The 14,339-nt window shown below is 36.1% G+C and overlaps 1 protein-coding gene across 2 annotated transcripts in view; it reads left to right on the plus strand.

Annotated features, from left to right (window-relative positions):
* The window catches only part of CCDC152 (coiled-coil domain containing 152), a 31,368-nt gene that overhangs the window by 15,545 nt on the left and 1,484 nt on the right, over positions 1-14,339 (plus strand). For both annotated transcript variants that reach the window (XM_059417070.1, XM_059417071.1), the window contains exons 5-8: positions 6,239-6,303; positions 9,342-9,444; positions 11,363-11,490; positions 13,776-13,859. In XM_059417070.1, coding sequence (XP_059273053.1) covers positions 6,239-6,303; positions 9,342-9,444; positions 11,363-11,490; positions 13,776-13,859 — 380 coding nt within the window. The remainder of the gene's footprint in view (positions 1-6,238; positions 6,304-9,341; positions 9,445-11,362; positions 11,491-13,775; positions 13,860-14,339) is intronic.

Here is a 14,339-nt window from a genome sequence, read left to right on the forward strand (position 1 = left end):
ATGCCAATACCATATTGATTTCATTACAGCAGTTTCAGAGCATGTCGTTACCTGGTAACAAAACTCCCTCTCTTCCACATTCTTCTTATTTTTCAGTTTTCTTATTTGTTTCTTCTGTCAAATGAGCTTGGGGATTATTTTATACAATAAAATAATAATAAGAAGAAAACTTTACATGTTATTTTGTCACAGAAAAGTAAAAAGAAAGTAATTTATTTGAAAAACAATAGGTTTCAAATAAAAATGTTTCCAAATATTAAAAACAATATGTTTTCAAATAAAAAATTTTAAAAACTGCATTGGTATTTGAAAAACAGTATGTTTTCTGGGATGCCTGGGTGGCTCAGTTGGTTGAACGACTGCCTTCAGCTCAAGTCATGATCCCGGAGTCCCAAGATCGAGTCCTGCATCGGGCTTCAGCTCCATGGGGAGTTTTCTTCTCTCTCTGACCTTCTCCTCACTTATGCTCTCTTTCACTGTCTCTCTCTCTCAATAAATAAATAAAATCTTTAAAAAGAAAAGTATTAAAAAAACAGTATGTTTTCAAATACCAATGCAGTTTTAAAATTTTTTTTATTTAAATTCAATTTAGATAACATAAACTGTATTATTAGTTTCAGGGGTAGAATTTAGTGATTCATTGGTTGCATATAACCAATTTAGATTCAATTTAGATAACATAAACTGTATTATTAGTTTCAGGAGTAGAATTTAGTGATTCATTGGTTGCATATAACCAACTTAATACTCATCACATCCTGTACCCTCCTTAATGCCCATCACCCAGTTACCCCATCCCCCAATCACCTCCCCTCCAGCAACCCTCAGTTTCCTTCAGTTGAGAGTCTCTTATGGTTTGCCTCCTTCTCTGTTTTCATCTTATTTATTTTTCCTTTTGTTGTCCTATGTAATTTATATCTACAATATACAACATGTTCTACAAATTGACTAGCAGGGATAAATAGAATTTTTAAATGGGTAAAATATATGAATAAAACTATGGAAATTGGGATGCGTGGGTGGCCCAGTCATTAAGCATCTGCCTTTAGCACCGGTGGTAATCCCAGAGTCCTGGGATCAAGCCCCCCATAAGGCTGCCTGCTTGGCGGGAAGCCTGCTTCTCCTTCTCCCATTCTCCCTGCTTGTTTTCCCTCTCTCACTGCATCTCTATCAAATAAAATCTTTAAAAATATATATGGAAATGTGTATATGTATGCATATGTATGATCCAGAGGTTAAGTGCAAGGGGAAAAACTGATAAGGAAACACAATTACACCAGGGCTGTGGAAGTGGGAGAAAGAAGGAGGAAAAAAAGAGAGAAGAAGAAGGCAGAAAGAAAATGAAAGAAAGAGAAGGGAAGAGTGTCCTAAAAGAAACTCAGCATATATGATAGATCCTATTTATATAAAATCATAAAAATGTATGTAGATATATGCATAGAAAAAATTGCAGACTTGAAGGAATGTCCATTTTTAGGAAATATTTTTTTGCAAAGTAATATATATAATACAATTTTATATTGGTAAAAAACAAAACCAGTACAAATGTATGGTATGTTTATAAATAATTACATTAGCTAAGAGAAAAGTTTTGAAAAAATACAGATAAGGCTGCTAATATTGATAACTTCAGTGAAGTAAATGGTCAGGGAAGGTGTGTAGAGATGATTAGCTTCCCTTTACAGATACTTCACTTACTAAGAGAAGCAAGTATACCTTTATAAATTAGAAAACATCAAATACCCTTTTCTTTCATCTTTCAGTAATAGATAATTCAACATTTCCAATAGATACATAGGTATTAGTTGCCTAGTTAGCACAACGTTTTTTAGGCAGCATCCAGCCCTTAATTATTGTGACAAAACAAAACAAAACAGAAACAAATTTTAAAAACCTTAAACTTGAAAATCATATAAAACTGAATAACAGAAAGTAAAACTCCTTTGTTATAGAGATCAAAATCCTCTAAAATCTCCAGTTTTCCTAATTCTAAAATACATACATTCTACTAACAAGACGCATTTCACCACTATCACGTTACAAGACTACTGTGTCCCCATGGTTTGATGGTCCAATTGGAGTGGGATGATGCAACTAATGAACAGTTGAACACTACATCAAAAACTACATATGGGGGGTGGGAGCTCAGAGTACCAGGTGGTGGGTATTATAGAGGGCACGGATTGCATGGAGCACTGGGTGTGGTGCAAAAGTAATGAATACTGTTATACTGAAAATAAATAAAAAATAAATTTTAAAAAAACTACATATAGTAATGTACTATATGCTGGCTAACTGAACATAATAATAAAAGAATAAATAAACAAACTAGAATTTTAAAACAACTATAATTAATATGCTGAGGATTGTAATGGACCAAGTAGCATGCAAGAAAATACTGGCAGTACCAGTAAGAGAGATGGAAATCCTAAGAAAGAAACAAAAAGGAATGCTAGAGACTAGAAACACTATAACAGAAATGAAGAATGGTTCAGTAGGCTTATTACTACAACAAAGTAGAATTCATCTCAAGTATGCAAGACTGGTTTAACATAAAAAAATCCATTAATTTAATCCAGAACACCAACAGACTGAAAATACGATCATATTAATAGATGCAGAAAAACTATTTGAGGGGCACCTGGGTGGCTCAGTGGGTTAAAGCCTCTGCCTTTGGCTCAGGTCATGATCCTGGGGTCCTGGGATCGAGCCCTGCATCGGGCTCTCTGCTCAGCAGGGAACCTGCGTCCTCCTCTCTCTCTGCCTGCCTCTCTGCCTGCTTGTGATCTCTGTCTGTCAAATAAATAAAATCTTAAAAAAAAAAAAAAAAAGAAAGAAAAACTATTTGACAAAATCCAACACCCATTCATGCTTTAAAAATAAATAAATAAACTCTGTAAACTAGGAATAGAGGGAATGTACTCAACTTGATTAAAACATCTATAGAAGTCTACAGCTAACACCATACTTAGTGCTGAGAAATTTGAGGCTTCCTACTAAGATCAGGAATAAGGCAAAGAGCCTATCTCACCACTCCTTAAACATTAAACTAGAAATTCTAGTTAATGCAATAAGACAAGAAAAGGAAATAAAGGTATACAGATTGGGAAGGAAGAAATAAAATGGTCTTTGTTCATAGATTACAGTAGAAAATCCAAAAGATATGAAAAAAGAAAGAAAAACCTGGAACTAATAACCAGTTATGGCAAGGTTGCAATATACAAGGTTCATATATAAAAGTCAATTGCTTTCTTATATACCAGCAGTGAATAAGTGAATTTGAAATTAAAACCACAATACTATTCACATTGACAGCCCCAAAATGAAATATTTAGGTATACATATAACAAAATATGCACAAGATCTATATAAGGAAAACTATAAAACTCTGAAGTAAATAAAAAGGAACTAAGTAAATGGAGAAATAGTCCATGTTCACGGATAGGAAGACTCAATATTGTCAAGATGTCAGTTTTTCCCAACTTGATCTATAAATTCAGTTTGATCCCAATCAAAATTCTGGCAAGTTATTTGTGGGTATCAACAAACTGATTCTAAATAATACAGAACTGGAATTATTGTTACCCAGGTCTAGTGTCTGATTCAGACTTGTCATTGGTCCTAGTTAATTACTGAACTCAAGCTCTGGTCTCTGTTTCACAATGGTTTTGAATTAGTCTTGGTGCCATGCCTACTCCTGGCCTAATTTTAGCTTTTAGCACCATTTATGTCTGGCTTAGGTGCAGATCCTGGCTCTGTTTTGAACACTTACTCACACACACTATATCAGAATGGGATTTTTCCTGGTCTAAGTATATCTGCTTTTCCTTAAAACACCTAGAAGTTAACAAGAATGAGTATAGGAAACTGTCAGGCTCTGCTCCTTCATCATCCTGTGTCATGAGAGGGCTTTTGGTTATATATAAAAAGATGTCCACTATGGTAGGTTGGAAACAATAGGGCAAATTAAAGATGCAAAACCATATTTTAATACATTTCATTTTTTAATTTAAGTTTTACATGAATAGACATTAAGTAAATATAACTATATTCTCAATAATGTTGCTGTAGGATAAAACTCCCCTTCCTTTTTAGCATAGATATCTAGCTTAGAATATCACTTATCATCTCTTTTGGGAGTGGTTTTATTTCCCTTACCCATTCTGTAATACCAATTAGACTAATCCTCAAATATGGATCAATCCAATCATACATTACAGACCCATATTAATTATAAATCTCAGTTTCAATTATACCCTTCATTTACCTGGCTTTTCAGACTTTTCACTCTTCAAACCCCCAACTTTAAATCTGTTTCTCTTTCAACTTATTTTACTTTCTATTTCACAGAAAAAAAAAAAATGAAAGCCGTCAGACATAAACTACCTCATCCTTTTTTATAGATTTTTATTTATTTGAGAGAGAGAGAGAACACGAACTGGCGGAGGAACAGCAGGAGAAGCAGACTCCGTACTGAGCAGGGAGCCCAGATGATTCCTGAGCCATCTAGGGATTCCAAGATCATGACCTGAGCTAAAGGCAGCTGCTTAATGACTGAGCCCCTCAAGTACCCTGTAAACTACCTCATTCTTATCATCTACTACCTCTTCTTCCCGCCACACCCTTCCCAAATATATACATACCTGGACATATCCTTACTATCTTCCTTCTTCACTTAAAAAAACAAAGAAAGAAAGAAAGAAGGAAAGAAAGAAAGAAAATCCTTCTTCCCATCCAAAGTTAACTCTTCCACTTGGGTTTAACTCTGGTCTCTCTTCTGGGGTATTGTATCTTCAATTGTCCCCTCTTCTCTGTTTTTCATTTCTCTTTCTGCTGTCCATCCCCCTCAGCATTTAAACAACTCAGCTTTCTCCCATCTCTTAAACAAACAAGAAAACAATGTTTCCCTGTCGTTGGATTTATTTCTTCCTATTGCCCTCACTCTTTCCTTTACAATCAAACCTCAAAAGAATGGTCTGTACTCACTATCCATTTCCTCATCTTCATGTAGTTTTCATCTGTACGTGGTCTTCAACTGACAACAGTTGGGCATTTCCCAAAGTTTTCAGATTCTAAGTGCTTTCATTTGATCTTTTTATTGCATTTATTGCCATTGATTATGACCCCTCTAACCTTTCTTTTTTTTATCATCACTCTCCTGCATCTCTGGATGCTTTTCAGTCTCCTTTACAGGATACTTTGCTTTGGCCACTTCTGAATATTTCTCAACCTACCAGAAATATTCCCTGAATATCCCAAGCAATCAGATTCAACGTGGTAAAGATCTGCACTCATCATTTCACTCCTAAAAAGTCTTCCTCCTTTAATTTTTCCCAAACTGATGAACATTTTTCAGTTACCTAAACAAATTACCCAACCTACAAAGCAAAGTACCCCCCCTTTTTTTTTTTGCCTCTGCTATTCAGGCAGTCACTAAGTCTCTCGTAATCTTACCACCTTACTATCTAAATCATCTTCATTTTCCTTTTGTGTCCTACTGCCACTGACCTAATTTAGGATCTTGTTATTTCTTACTTGATCTATTTTTACTAATACCCATTTCTCTAGGGTCAAAACTCTCCCATTCATCCTTTACACTGCCAGATAATTTTTTTAACCTATAACTAATCATTTCACTTTACTGTTAAAAATCCTATAACCTATAAAATAAAATTTAAAGTCATTCATACAGAATATGTCCACCTTCTGTTAGGATATGGCTTCACCCTAATTAGTACGTCCTCCCCACAGTCTACACTCCAACAGTACTCTACTTGAATTGTAATTTTCCCAAACATGCTATACTCACTCAAATCCAAGGTCTCTGCAGTTTTCTGCATGTGAAATGCCTCCCTTCAGCATAGAGTAACCCTTCTCACTTAAGTCTCATTGCCAGTGGTTCCTGTTCTGTAAATCCTTTCCTGACCTCCAGCTGATTGATACTTTTCTTCCACGGGCTCTCATGGTATTTCAGACACACTGCCATTACAGAGCAATTATCATAGCATTTTGTAACTACTTCCACATCTGTTTTACAATTACGCTCTTCTTTGAAGAGCTATAATTTTGTTTGTTTTAACATTCCCAGTGCTATGCACAGACCCCCCCCCCCCGTATAGTAGAGGCTAGATGAATGCACTGTATGCATACATGAATGGGAACTTGAAATGTTAAATGTTTTCCCATATTAGTTAAAAAGTACTATGTACTAGGATGCCATCTGGTGATTTTTACACAGGTGAAAATGAACAACTAAAAAGAAGTGCTGATTTTATGAAAGAAAATTTTAAATCTCATGAACAGGTAAGTTTATATACTTTTATATTCAGTCAAATTGCTGTACAGCATTTGTCTTCTTGAATAAGAGAAAAAGGGGGGTTCTCATTAATGAGGACAGTCAAAATTTGGAAAGGAAATAAATATGTGTATATGTGTGCCAGAGTTTTTAACATATACAAATCTTTAAATAATTTGAAGGACTCAAGTCTCTTTGAGACTATAATACACTAATATATCACTTGCATTTTTTATTTCCACCAAAAGCAATGTAACTGTTGTGTTACATATTTACATATTTTTAATTATGTTAACAGAATTTTTACTCTAGAGTATACTCTATTTTTTCAAAGGTTTTATTTTTAAGTGATCTCTACACCCAACACGGGCTCAAACCCACAACCCTAAGATCAAGGGTCACACACTGCACTGACTGAGCCAGAAAGACACCCCTAGAGTGTACTCTAATAACACTTTAAAATATTTTTATTATAAAATAAATGAATCTTTAATCTTTTTGGTTTGAGTAATCTGTTGTACTTTTATTGCATCATCCAAATGAAAGGAGGATTTTATTTGGATCACCAATTATTTCTCTCCCAAAGGCTACCATACCCTCTGCTACTTTTTCTTTTTTTCCCATATGCTGTTCCTATAAAACAGATAACACAGTACCTAGAACATAAAAAGTGCTCCGTAAATGTCAGTTCCCACTACCCTTTCGGAGGCTTATTATCGTTTTTGTCTTATCTCCCAAGAGCCAATATGTCAAACTCTGGCAGACCTAAGGTTTCCAAAACTCAAACTGGATCTTTATCAAGCTTAGAACTTCAACTTGAAGGATCATTTCCAAATTCAATCTGGTCCCTCACTTGAGATAATTTAAATATCTCTGGAATATATCCCACCCTTTATTTTTCTTTTCCTTTATCCCTTTCTTTTCCTCTTTCCTATTCTTTCCATATTTGCTTCTAAAGCTCAACTATATATATAAAAGTTAGGGTATAATTGGGGCAGAGAGAAGGGGGAGAAATCACTGCCTTCTTTCTCTTCTAAAATGTCAAACCACAGAATATTGCTTTGCCTAGGATACTTTAGGAGTTTTCAAAGGGGTGGAAATTAAAGAGAAAATAAAATTAAAGAGAAAATACCATAATCCAAGATTCAGAAGTTCTTAATTAGCAGCTGTTCAAAGCAAACTAAGGATGACCTCAGTCCAATGAGAAGTCTCTAGCACAAAATATCCAGGCACATCCAAAACATATGGAGAACCACTCTCTAGAAAAATACTCAGGCGGTACCGAATGACCTTATTTATGAGACTGGAAGAGGTTTTGTAATTTGCATACAGAGGATCCTTAGATTTTATAAAAACAAAAACACAACATGGGGGTTTCCCCTTGTAATTTGAAGTTCCCAGAAGGTGAATGAAAAGGCAACCAAGAATAACTTCTTGGGACTTGGTCCCCTTAGAAAGAGAAAAGAATTAGATTCCTCAGAGCTGACGCAGGTTAAAGCTGGGGAGAAGAACCTAGTGAGGTATAACCAGGCCGAAACCCACCTATTAAACTAGCCTTTTTGCCTGGAGGCTGAAGTGAAAATTCTCTTTCCAGATTAACGGACGCTTTCCACTTCAGTGTTAGCATCTTCCCATGGCAAAATCAATGGGGAATGGAAACATACATAGACTTGTCTCTTGTGGTTCCTCAGAACAGCAAGTGCTGAGTCAGGAGTAGTTTATGAAGGCCAACTCTGGTTGCCCATCTAGAAATCTAGATGCATGCATGTGAAAGGTGGCAGTTTTATGAGAGTCACCCCTATATTCACCTGCCAAGCTTTAATCACTGTCAATGGTTAGATAGGTTGGCTAGTCCTATAAGTTGCCAGGCAGGTTAAGTAGCACAAGCAGTAGCACAAACATTATCTCCCCTTGAACTTCTATAATCTTGGCATACGTACCTCCATGTTTAATTACGGACATCTAACCTCAGTACCGCTGAATATCTGTTGAAAGCTGTGAACATAGGGAGAAAAATGCTCAATGGTACGCATGCATACATACCTGTGTCTAACTTTCATACAATTTCAGAAAGTTAATGGATCATCAAAAGCCCACTTCCTGGGTCTAGACTAGGAAATTTTGACTTAAGTAATTCTTGTTGACACTCTTATTCATTCAACAAATATTACCCAGAGATATACACTGGGAGTTGGAGTTACAGTGATGAGTAAAACTAAGTCCCTTCTGTTAAGATGTTTAGTTGAGAAGAAGCTTTTCTTGAACCTTGTGCCTTCATTGACGTACCTTTCTCAGCATCTATTTCACTTTTATTCTTGCTGCTTTCCCTTTTCCTGCCTACATCTTGGGCCCAAGAGTGGTTTCTTTATGTAGAAATGTCCCTCTGGAAAAATTGTAAATTTTATCTTGGGTGACTTTCTCTCCAACACATCTCTGACTGCCCCTCAGCACCTTAGCACAATAATCACTTCCATGCTTTAGCAACCGAGGAAACCAGTCTCGGGCACCTGGTGAGAACTTCTCCAGTCCCAAATTCATCGTTCTCTAGTCTCCTCCTCATAAAACTAACCCTTAAGGTGGGTAGTACCTAACCTTCTTCTGGGAATTAAGGATGTGTATATAATTTTCAGAAATAGACCACATTCAAAGGATTCTTACATTACATTAAGCTTGCCAGCTATCGAATAGAACCAAATATTGTCTCTAAAGTATAGCTTTAATGGACATATTTTAATGTTATCATGGCATTTATTCATTAACAATTAGCAAAATATTTTGAGCATCTATGATATGTTAAACACTGGTGATGAGTATTCAGGAAGCAAAGATAAGAAGACGTTGTCTCTAGAAGGTTTCTATCTCCTTGGACCAGAAATTGATCCTTCTCAAAGCTATGCATTTGGGACATAAGCAATACCTTTTTCCCTTGAGATATGATTACATATTAAAAATTAACATGAATTTTTAGAATTTTACCTTTCTAATTAATGGAAGGTTGTGTACATATATTTAATTGAAGAATGAATATATATATTTAAATCTTTAGGAATATAAGAATAATATTGCCAAACTTATGAGTGAAATGAAAATCAAAGAGGAGGGATATAAGATAGAAATAAGGAAACTTCATCAGGATATGCAGGAAAAAAGTAAGTTATTTTTAACTTGCTGAATTCTAAGACATCACAAAATAATTTAAATGCTTGTAAAAAAATTAAAAAAGAAAAAGAAAGAAGCGCATGTAAAACATTTTTCGGTAATTGCCAGTATTCTTGAATGAACATTGCCTTGATGCATTTTAAGTTTTGTACCTTTCTATATATTTATGATATATAAATTGCAACATTTCCAAACTGGATTTATATTTTTTGCACTTGCCATTACTTAATATGAAACAGCTAATGTGCTTATAAGATTATAGCAAAATGTGTAATTAATAGCTTTGATATTTAGTCTGCATATGGAATATTATTTCAGTAATGAAGTTTTCTTCCCTCACTAAAGCAGCTCTCATGAACTTACATGGAGCATTAATTGGTTTCACGAAAGTAATAAAAACTTTTCTTAGTATGGGCTCATACTTATGTACAATATATGAAAAAGTTTACTGGAAATGCATAAGTCAGAACATAAACCTACATCTACAAAGTGTTAGAAGAAAGCATAGAAGATAACTTTTGTGAACTTGAGTTATCCACAACTTCTTGGAAAGAATTAAAATGCACAGACAATGAAGGGGAAAAAAAATTTTTTTAAGGAAAAAATTCTAAATTGAACTTTATCAAACTTGCTAACTCTGTTTTTCAACTCTTAAGTACTAGACCCTGATCCCAAAGACTGAATATGGCTCCGAAGCATTGGGGAAGATGGGGGGGAAAGAATCTCCCAGCAGAGGGGAGCCTGGGTGGTTAAGTGCGTTCAGCCTCTGCATTTAGCTCAGGTCATGATCTCAGGGTCCTGGGATCGATCCCTGCATCGGGCTCTCTGCTCAGCAGGGTGGGGGGGCCTGCTTTCCCCCTCTCTCTCTGCCTCACTCTCTGCTTGCTTGTGATCTCTGTCTGTCAAATAAATAAATAAATAATCTTTTTTAAAAAAAGCTCTCAGCAGAGAAAAAAATAAAAGCCAATACATATAGAGGGGGAGACATAGGACATTCTGTGGAATAATAATCCATCTCCTACCTTTTCTTCATGCCCCATAGAAGGGTTAGCAGGTAAAAAGCCAAAAACTGACTAGGGCTGGATTCTTTGGCTGTTTGAATTATAGGAGAAAAAATGGAAGTGATTAAAGGTTTTGTGAAGGTGATGGCCATACTTAGAGGTATGCTTTAGGAAGACTAACCTGGCAACAGTATATAGGGTGTAGGGACTTGTGATTGAGCGCCTGGACACAGAGTCCAAGTGAAGAAAAACAAGGCTTGAAACTAACTATGTAGTGGAACAGTCCTGGGTGGAGAGCCCTTATTGGTGGGGCCTATGGATGAATTGACTCTTTTCTCCCTAAAGTTGGAAATTTCCTTGAGGCTCGCATCCTGAATGACATGGTATCAACAATAGGAATAGGAAAGTTGAGAGAAGAGGAAATTTGATGAAGCATAGAGATGTGCTGTGAATATGACAGACACCCAGTCATGTGGAATAGAGGTTAGCGGGGGGTTGATGTAGCTCTGAAACCATCTGGTAATTTGGAGCCCTCTATATCTAGGAAGCCAGGCTTTGTGTCCCTCTTTAACTACTAAGTCTCCTATTCCTTATTATATATAAAATATTTATGTATATTGTATATATGTAGACATATATGTCTATATAGATATAATGCATGTAATTGATGTTTAAGAATACAAATCAGTTTATTTGTTCAAAAGCACTTCCCAGGTAATCTTTGCATTTCAAGCAGTTTTCAGGGGCTTACCAAAAATATATAGAAGCTTACCTGTGTATAAATTCTTTCTAAAACATGTTTTTATTAATAAAATCTACTTTCTTATAGATTGTTTAAAATGCTAACTATAAATTTATAAGATTTTTGAAATGTTAAAATGAATTAATTTTATTTACTTTTGTTCAGTTGAGTCAAATGAAAAAAAGCATAAAGAACTGATAGAGAAAAAGGAGGTAGAAATTTCAGAGTTAAATGCAAAGTTGAGAACTCAAGAAACGGAGAAACAAAGTGAAATTATCAAATTACAGTTAGAGGTAAGTATGCACGAGTTTGCTAAATTTGAAGATGCATCCCTTAGTCTAAATAAGACTTTTTTTTCCATCACAGTGAGATAAATTTCAGGAGAAGATAAAACTGACACACACACCCACACACACACAGGCTCACTCTTCATCACATGCAGCTCTCAAACATCGGACACAGCTAGCTACCTTGCCTTTCAGCACTTGGCCTGAAGGTGGGACACTTCAGTCATTGAAAAGGTCCACAGAGACTACTGTTTCCTCTGGGACAGGAGACCTGCACCTCAGCATTTCCCACACTGTGTAGCTGAGTCTAGGCAAGCATCAGAGGACCACCATTCATTCCAGCGGTGGAGCGAATGTTTCTAATCCTTAACATTTTTCTCTCTTCAGCAGAAACTGTGGAACGCTTGTAAACCACTTAGAAATTCCTTCAGCTTTGTTAAAAAGAGATAAGTTGGGGCACCTCGGTTGCTCAGTCTAGGTGTCTGCCTTCAGCTCAGGTCTTGATTCCAGGGATTGAACCCCACGTCGGGCTCCCTGCTCAAAAGGAAGCCTGCTTCTCCCTCTCCCACTCCCCCTGCTTCTCCCTCTCCCACTCCCCCTCCTTGTGTTCCCTCTCTCACTCTGTCTCTGTCACATAAATAAATAAAATCTTAAAAAAAAGAAGAAGAGCAAGAAGAGCCAAGTTGCTCTCTAATAAACTTGTGGAAAATACTTACCATGCAGGTAGACAAACCAGATTTTTTTTTTTTTTAATGTTCAAGGGACTTCAAATAAGGCATCTCAAAGGCTACAGTTCCAGTTCCAAGGTCTAACTAAAGCCCTTTCAGGAGGTTGTTTAACCAGATGTCAGAATCTCTAAGACATGGATGTTTTGAGAATGTATTTATTCTTTAAAATTTTTTTCTAGATTCTACCAATCTCCATGTCTATCATTCTTCCATTGTTTTTCCCCAGCCGGACTCCCACTTTACCTTTTGCTGTCAGAATTCACCAGCTTAGTTAGCTTACTATTCATGTTCATGAAAACTTGGTATCTCTGGGTGCTTGGTAAGATACAGCGGTGAAATCTGTATACTCCTTGTGCAAAGGGGACTGATGTTGACTTGACAAGCATTTTGCTGCTGCCACTTTCTCTGGTCAAGTGGGCCCACAACCCACAGAGGGGAAGGGCTATAGCCAACTGAGATACAGTAGGCCATGTTTCAAGATTTACCATCAACTTCTAATCCATTTCCTGAAAATGCGTTCTGTTTGCCATCTGTGCCCTGTCACTGGTCTAAGCCCAAGTCTGTTGTTTACACTGATACACAGAACTTTTTGTTATTCATCTTTATCATAGCTATCCATTTAGCTCCCTAAACCAGAATACAATCTCACTGAGTTTGTCTTTCAACCACAAAGAGGTTACACTAAACTCAGCATGAAGGGAAGAATTATAAGGGAAGGCTTCGTGGAATATATAGGTGGCTCAGTTGGTTAAGAATCTGCCTTCAGCTCAGGTCATGATCCCAGGTCCTGGGATCAAGTCCTGTATCAGGCTCCCTTCTCAGTAGGGAGCCTGCTTCTCCCTCTGCCTGCCATTCCCTCTGCTTGGGCTCTCACATGCTCTCTCTCTCTCTCTGACAAATTAAGTAAAAAAAAAAAAAAAAAAAAGGCGGGGGGGGGATTTTGCAAAAAAAAAAAAGACCTGTAAGAACGACTTATGAGAATTTTTATTAAACCTGATTCAGTTTAATGTCAAACCAATAAGAGTTCAAACTAAAATTATATCCAAATTCTACTACTCAGCCTCAGTGATTTTACAGAAGGGTAATATGAGTTTTTACCCCATGACTGTTGGGTAATATGAGTTTTTACCCCATGACTGTTGACTACACTATTTTTTCTTTACTAAAGGACATTCATGGTAACATGAAAATATTTTTACCCATCTTTATGTTAACTAGATTCCTAATCCTGGTTATCTAGATTCCTTCCTAATGTCTTAACAAAAAGATTATGCTGACTCTATCCCCAAATCTCCAAGGCACTGCCCAGGCATTTGGTACTTTTAAAAAGTTCTCCAGGTAATTTAACAGGCAGCAAGGTTAATCTTGTTTGGGTGTTCTTTACTCTTTCTTAAAAATTGTTCCTTTAAGGGAAGACTTCTCTATCTTGTGTTATACAGAGAATATACTTAAATCACAGATTATGTTAAAAATATAATGAATTATGCTTATATTTACAGAAATAATTGTTTTAGTTGTTTAGCTAGAATTTTCTCAATAACTTTCTTTTTAAACTTGATTCAGTTTGATGCCAAACTAGCAAGAGTTCAAACTAAATCAAAATCATATCCAGATTCTACTGTTTTGCCACAGAGTATCTACAGAAGGGTATGTGAGATTTTCTTCCATAGCTATTTCTTAAGAAAATATTTTCTTAGTGTGTTTCTATAAAAGCTGTCTAGTATTTACTAACAATATACTTAATGGTTTTTCTTAAAATATATCACACAATCAGGAAGATCTTGGGTTTTGAATAATCTTTAAAAGTTACTTTCAATTTGGGGTGCCTGGGAGGCTCAGTTAAGCATATGACTATAGGTTTCAACTCAAGTCATGATTTCAGGGTCATGAGATTGAGCCCTGCATTGGGCCATGTGCTGAGCATGAAAACTGCTTGACATTCTCTCTCCTCTTCTCCCTCCTCCTGCCCCTCCCCACTGAGTGCTCTCTCTCTGTAATAGATAGATAAAACTTTAAAAGTCACCTTTAATTTAAAATTGTAAATCTTAGCAGTAAATTAAAACATTACAGAAGTCTTTGACTCTTTGGGCCATCTAAGGAATTCTGTAATACATTCTGAACTAGGGG

This window comes from Mustela nigripes, chromosome 12 (assembly GCF_022355385.1).
Source record: "Mustela nigripes isolate SB6536 chromosome 12, MUSNIG.SB6536, whole genome shotgun sequence".
Taxonomy (NCBI): Eukaryota; Metazoa; Chordata; class Mammalia; order Carnivora; family Mustelidae; genus Mustela; species Mustela nigripes.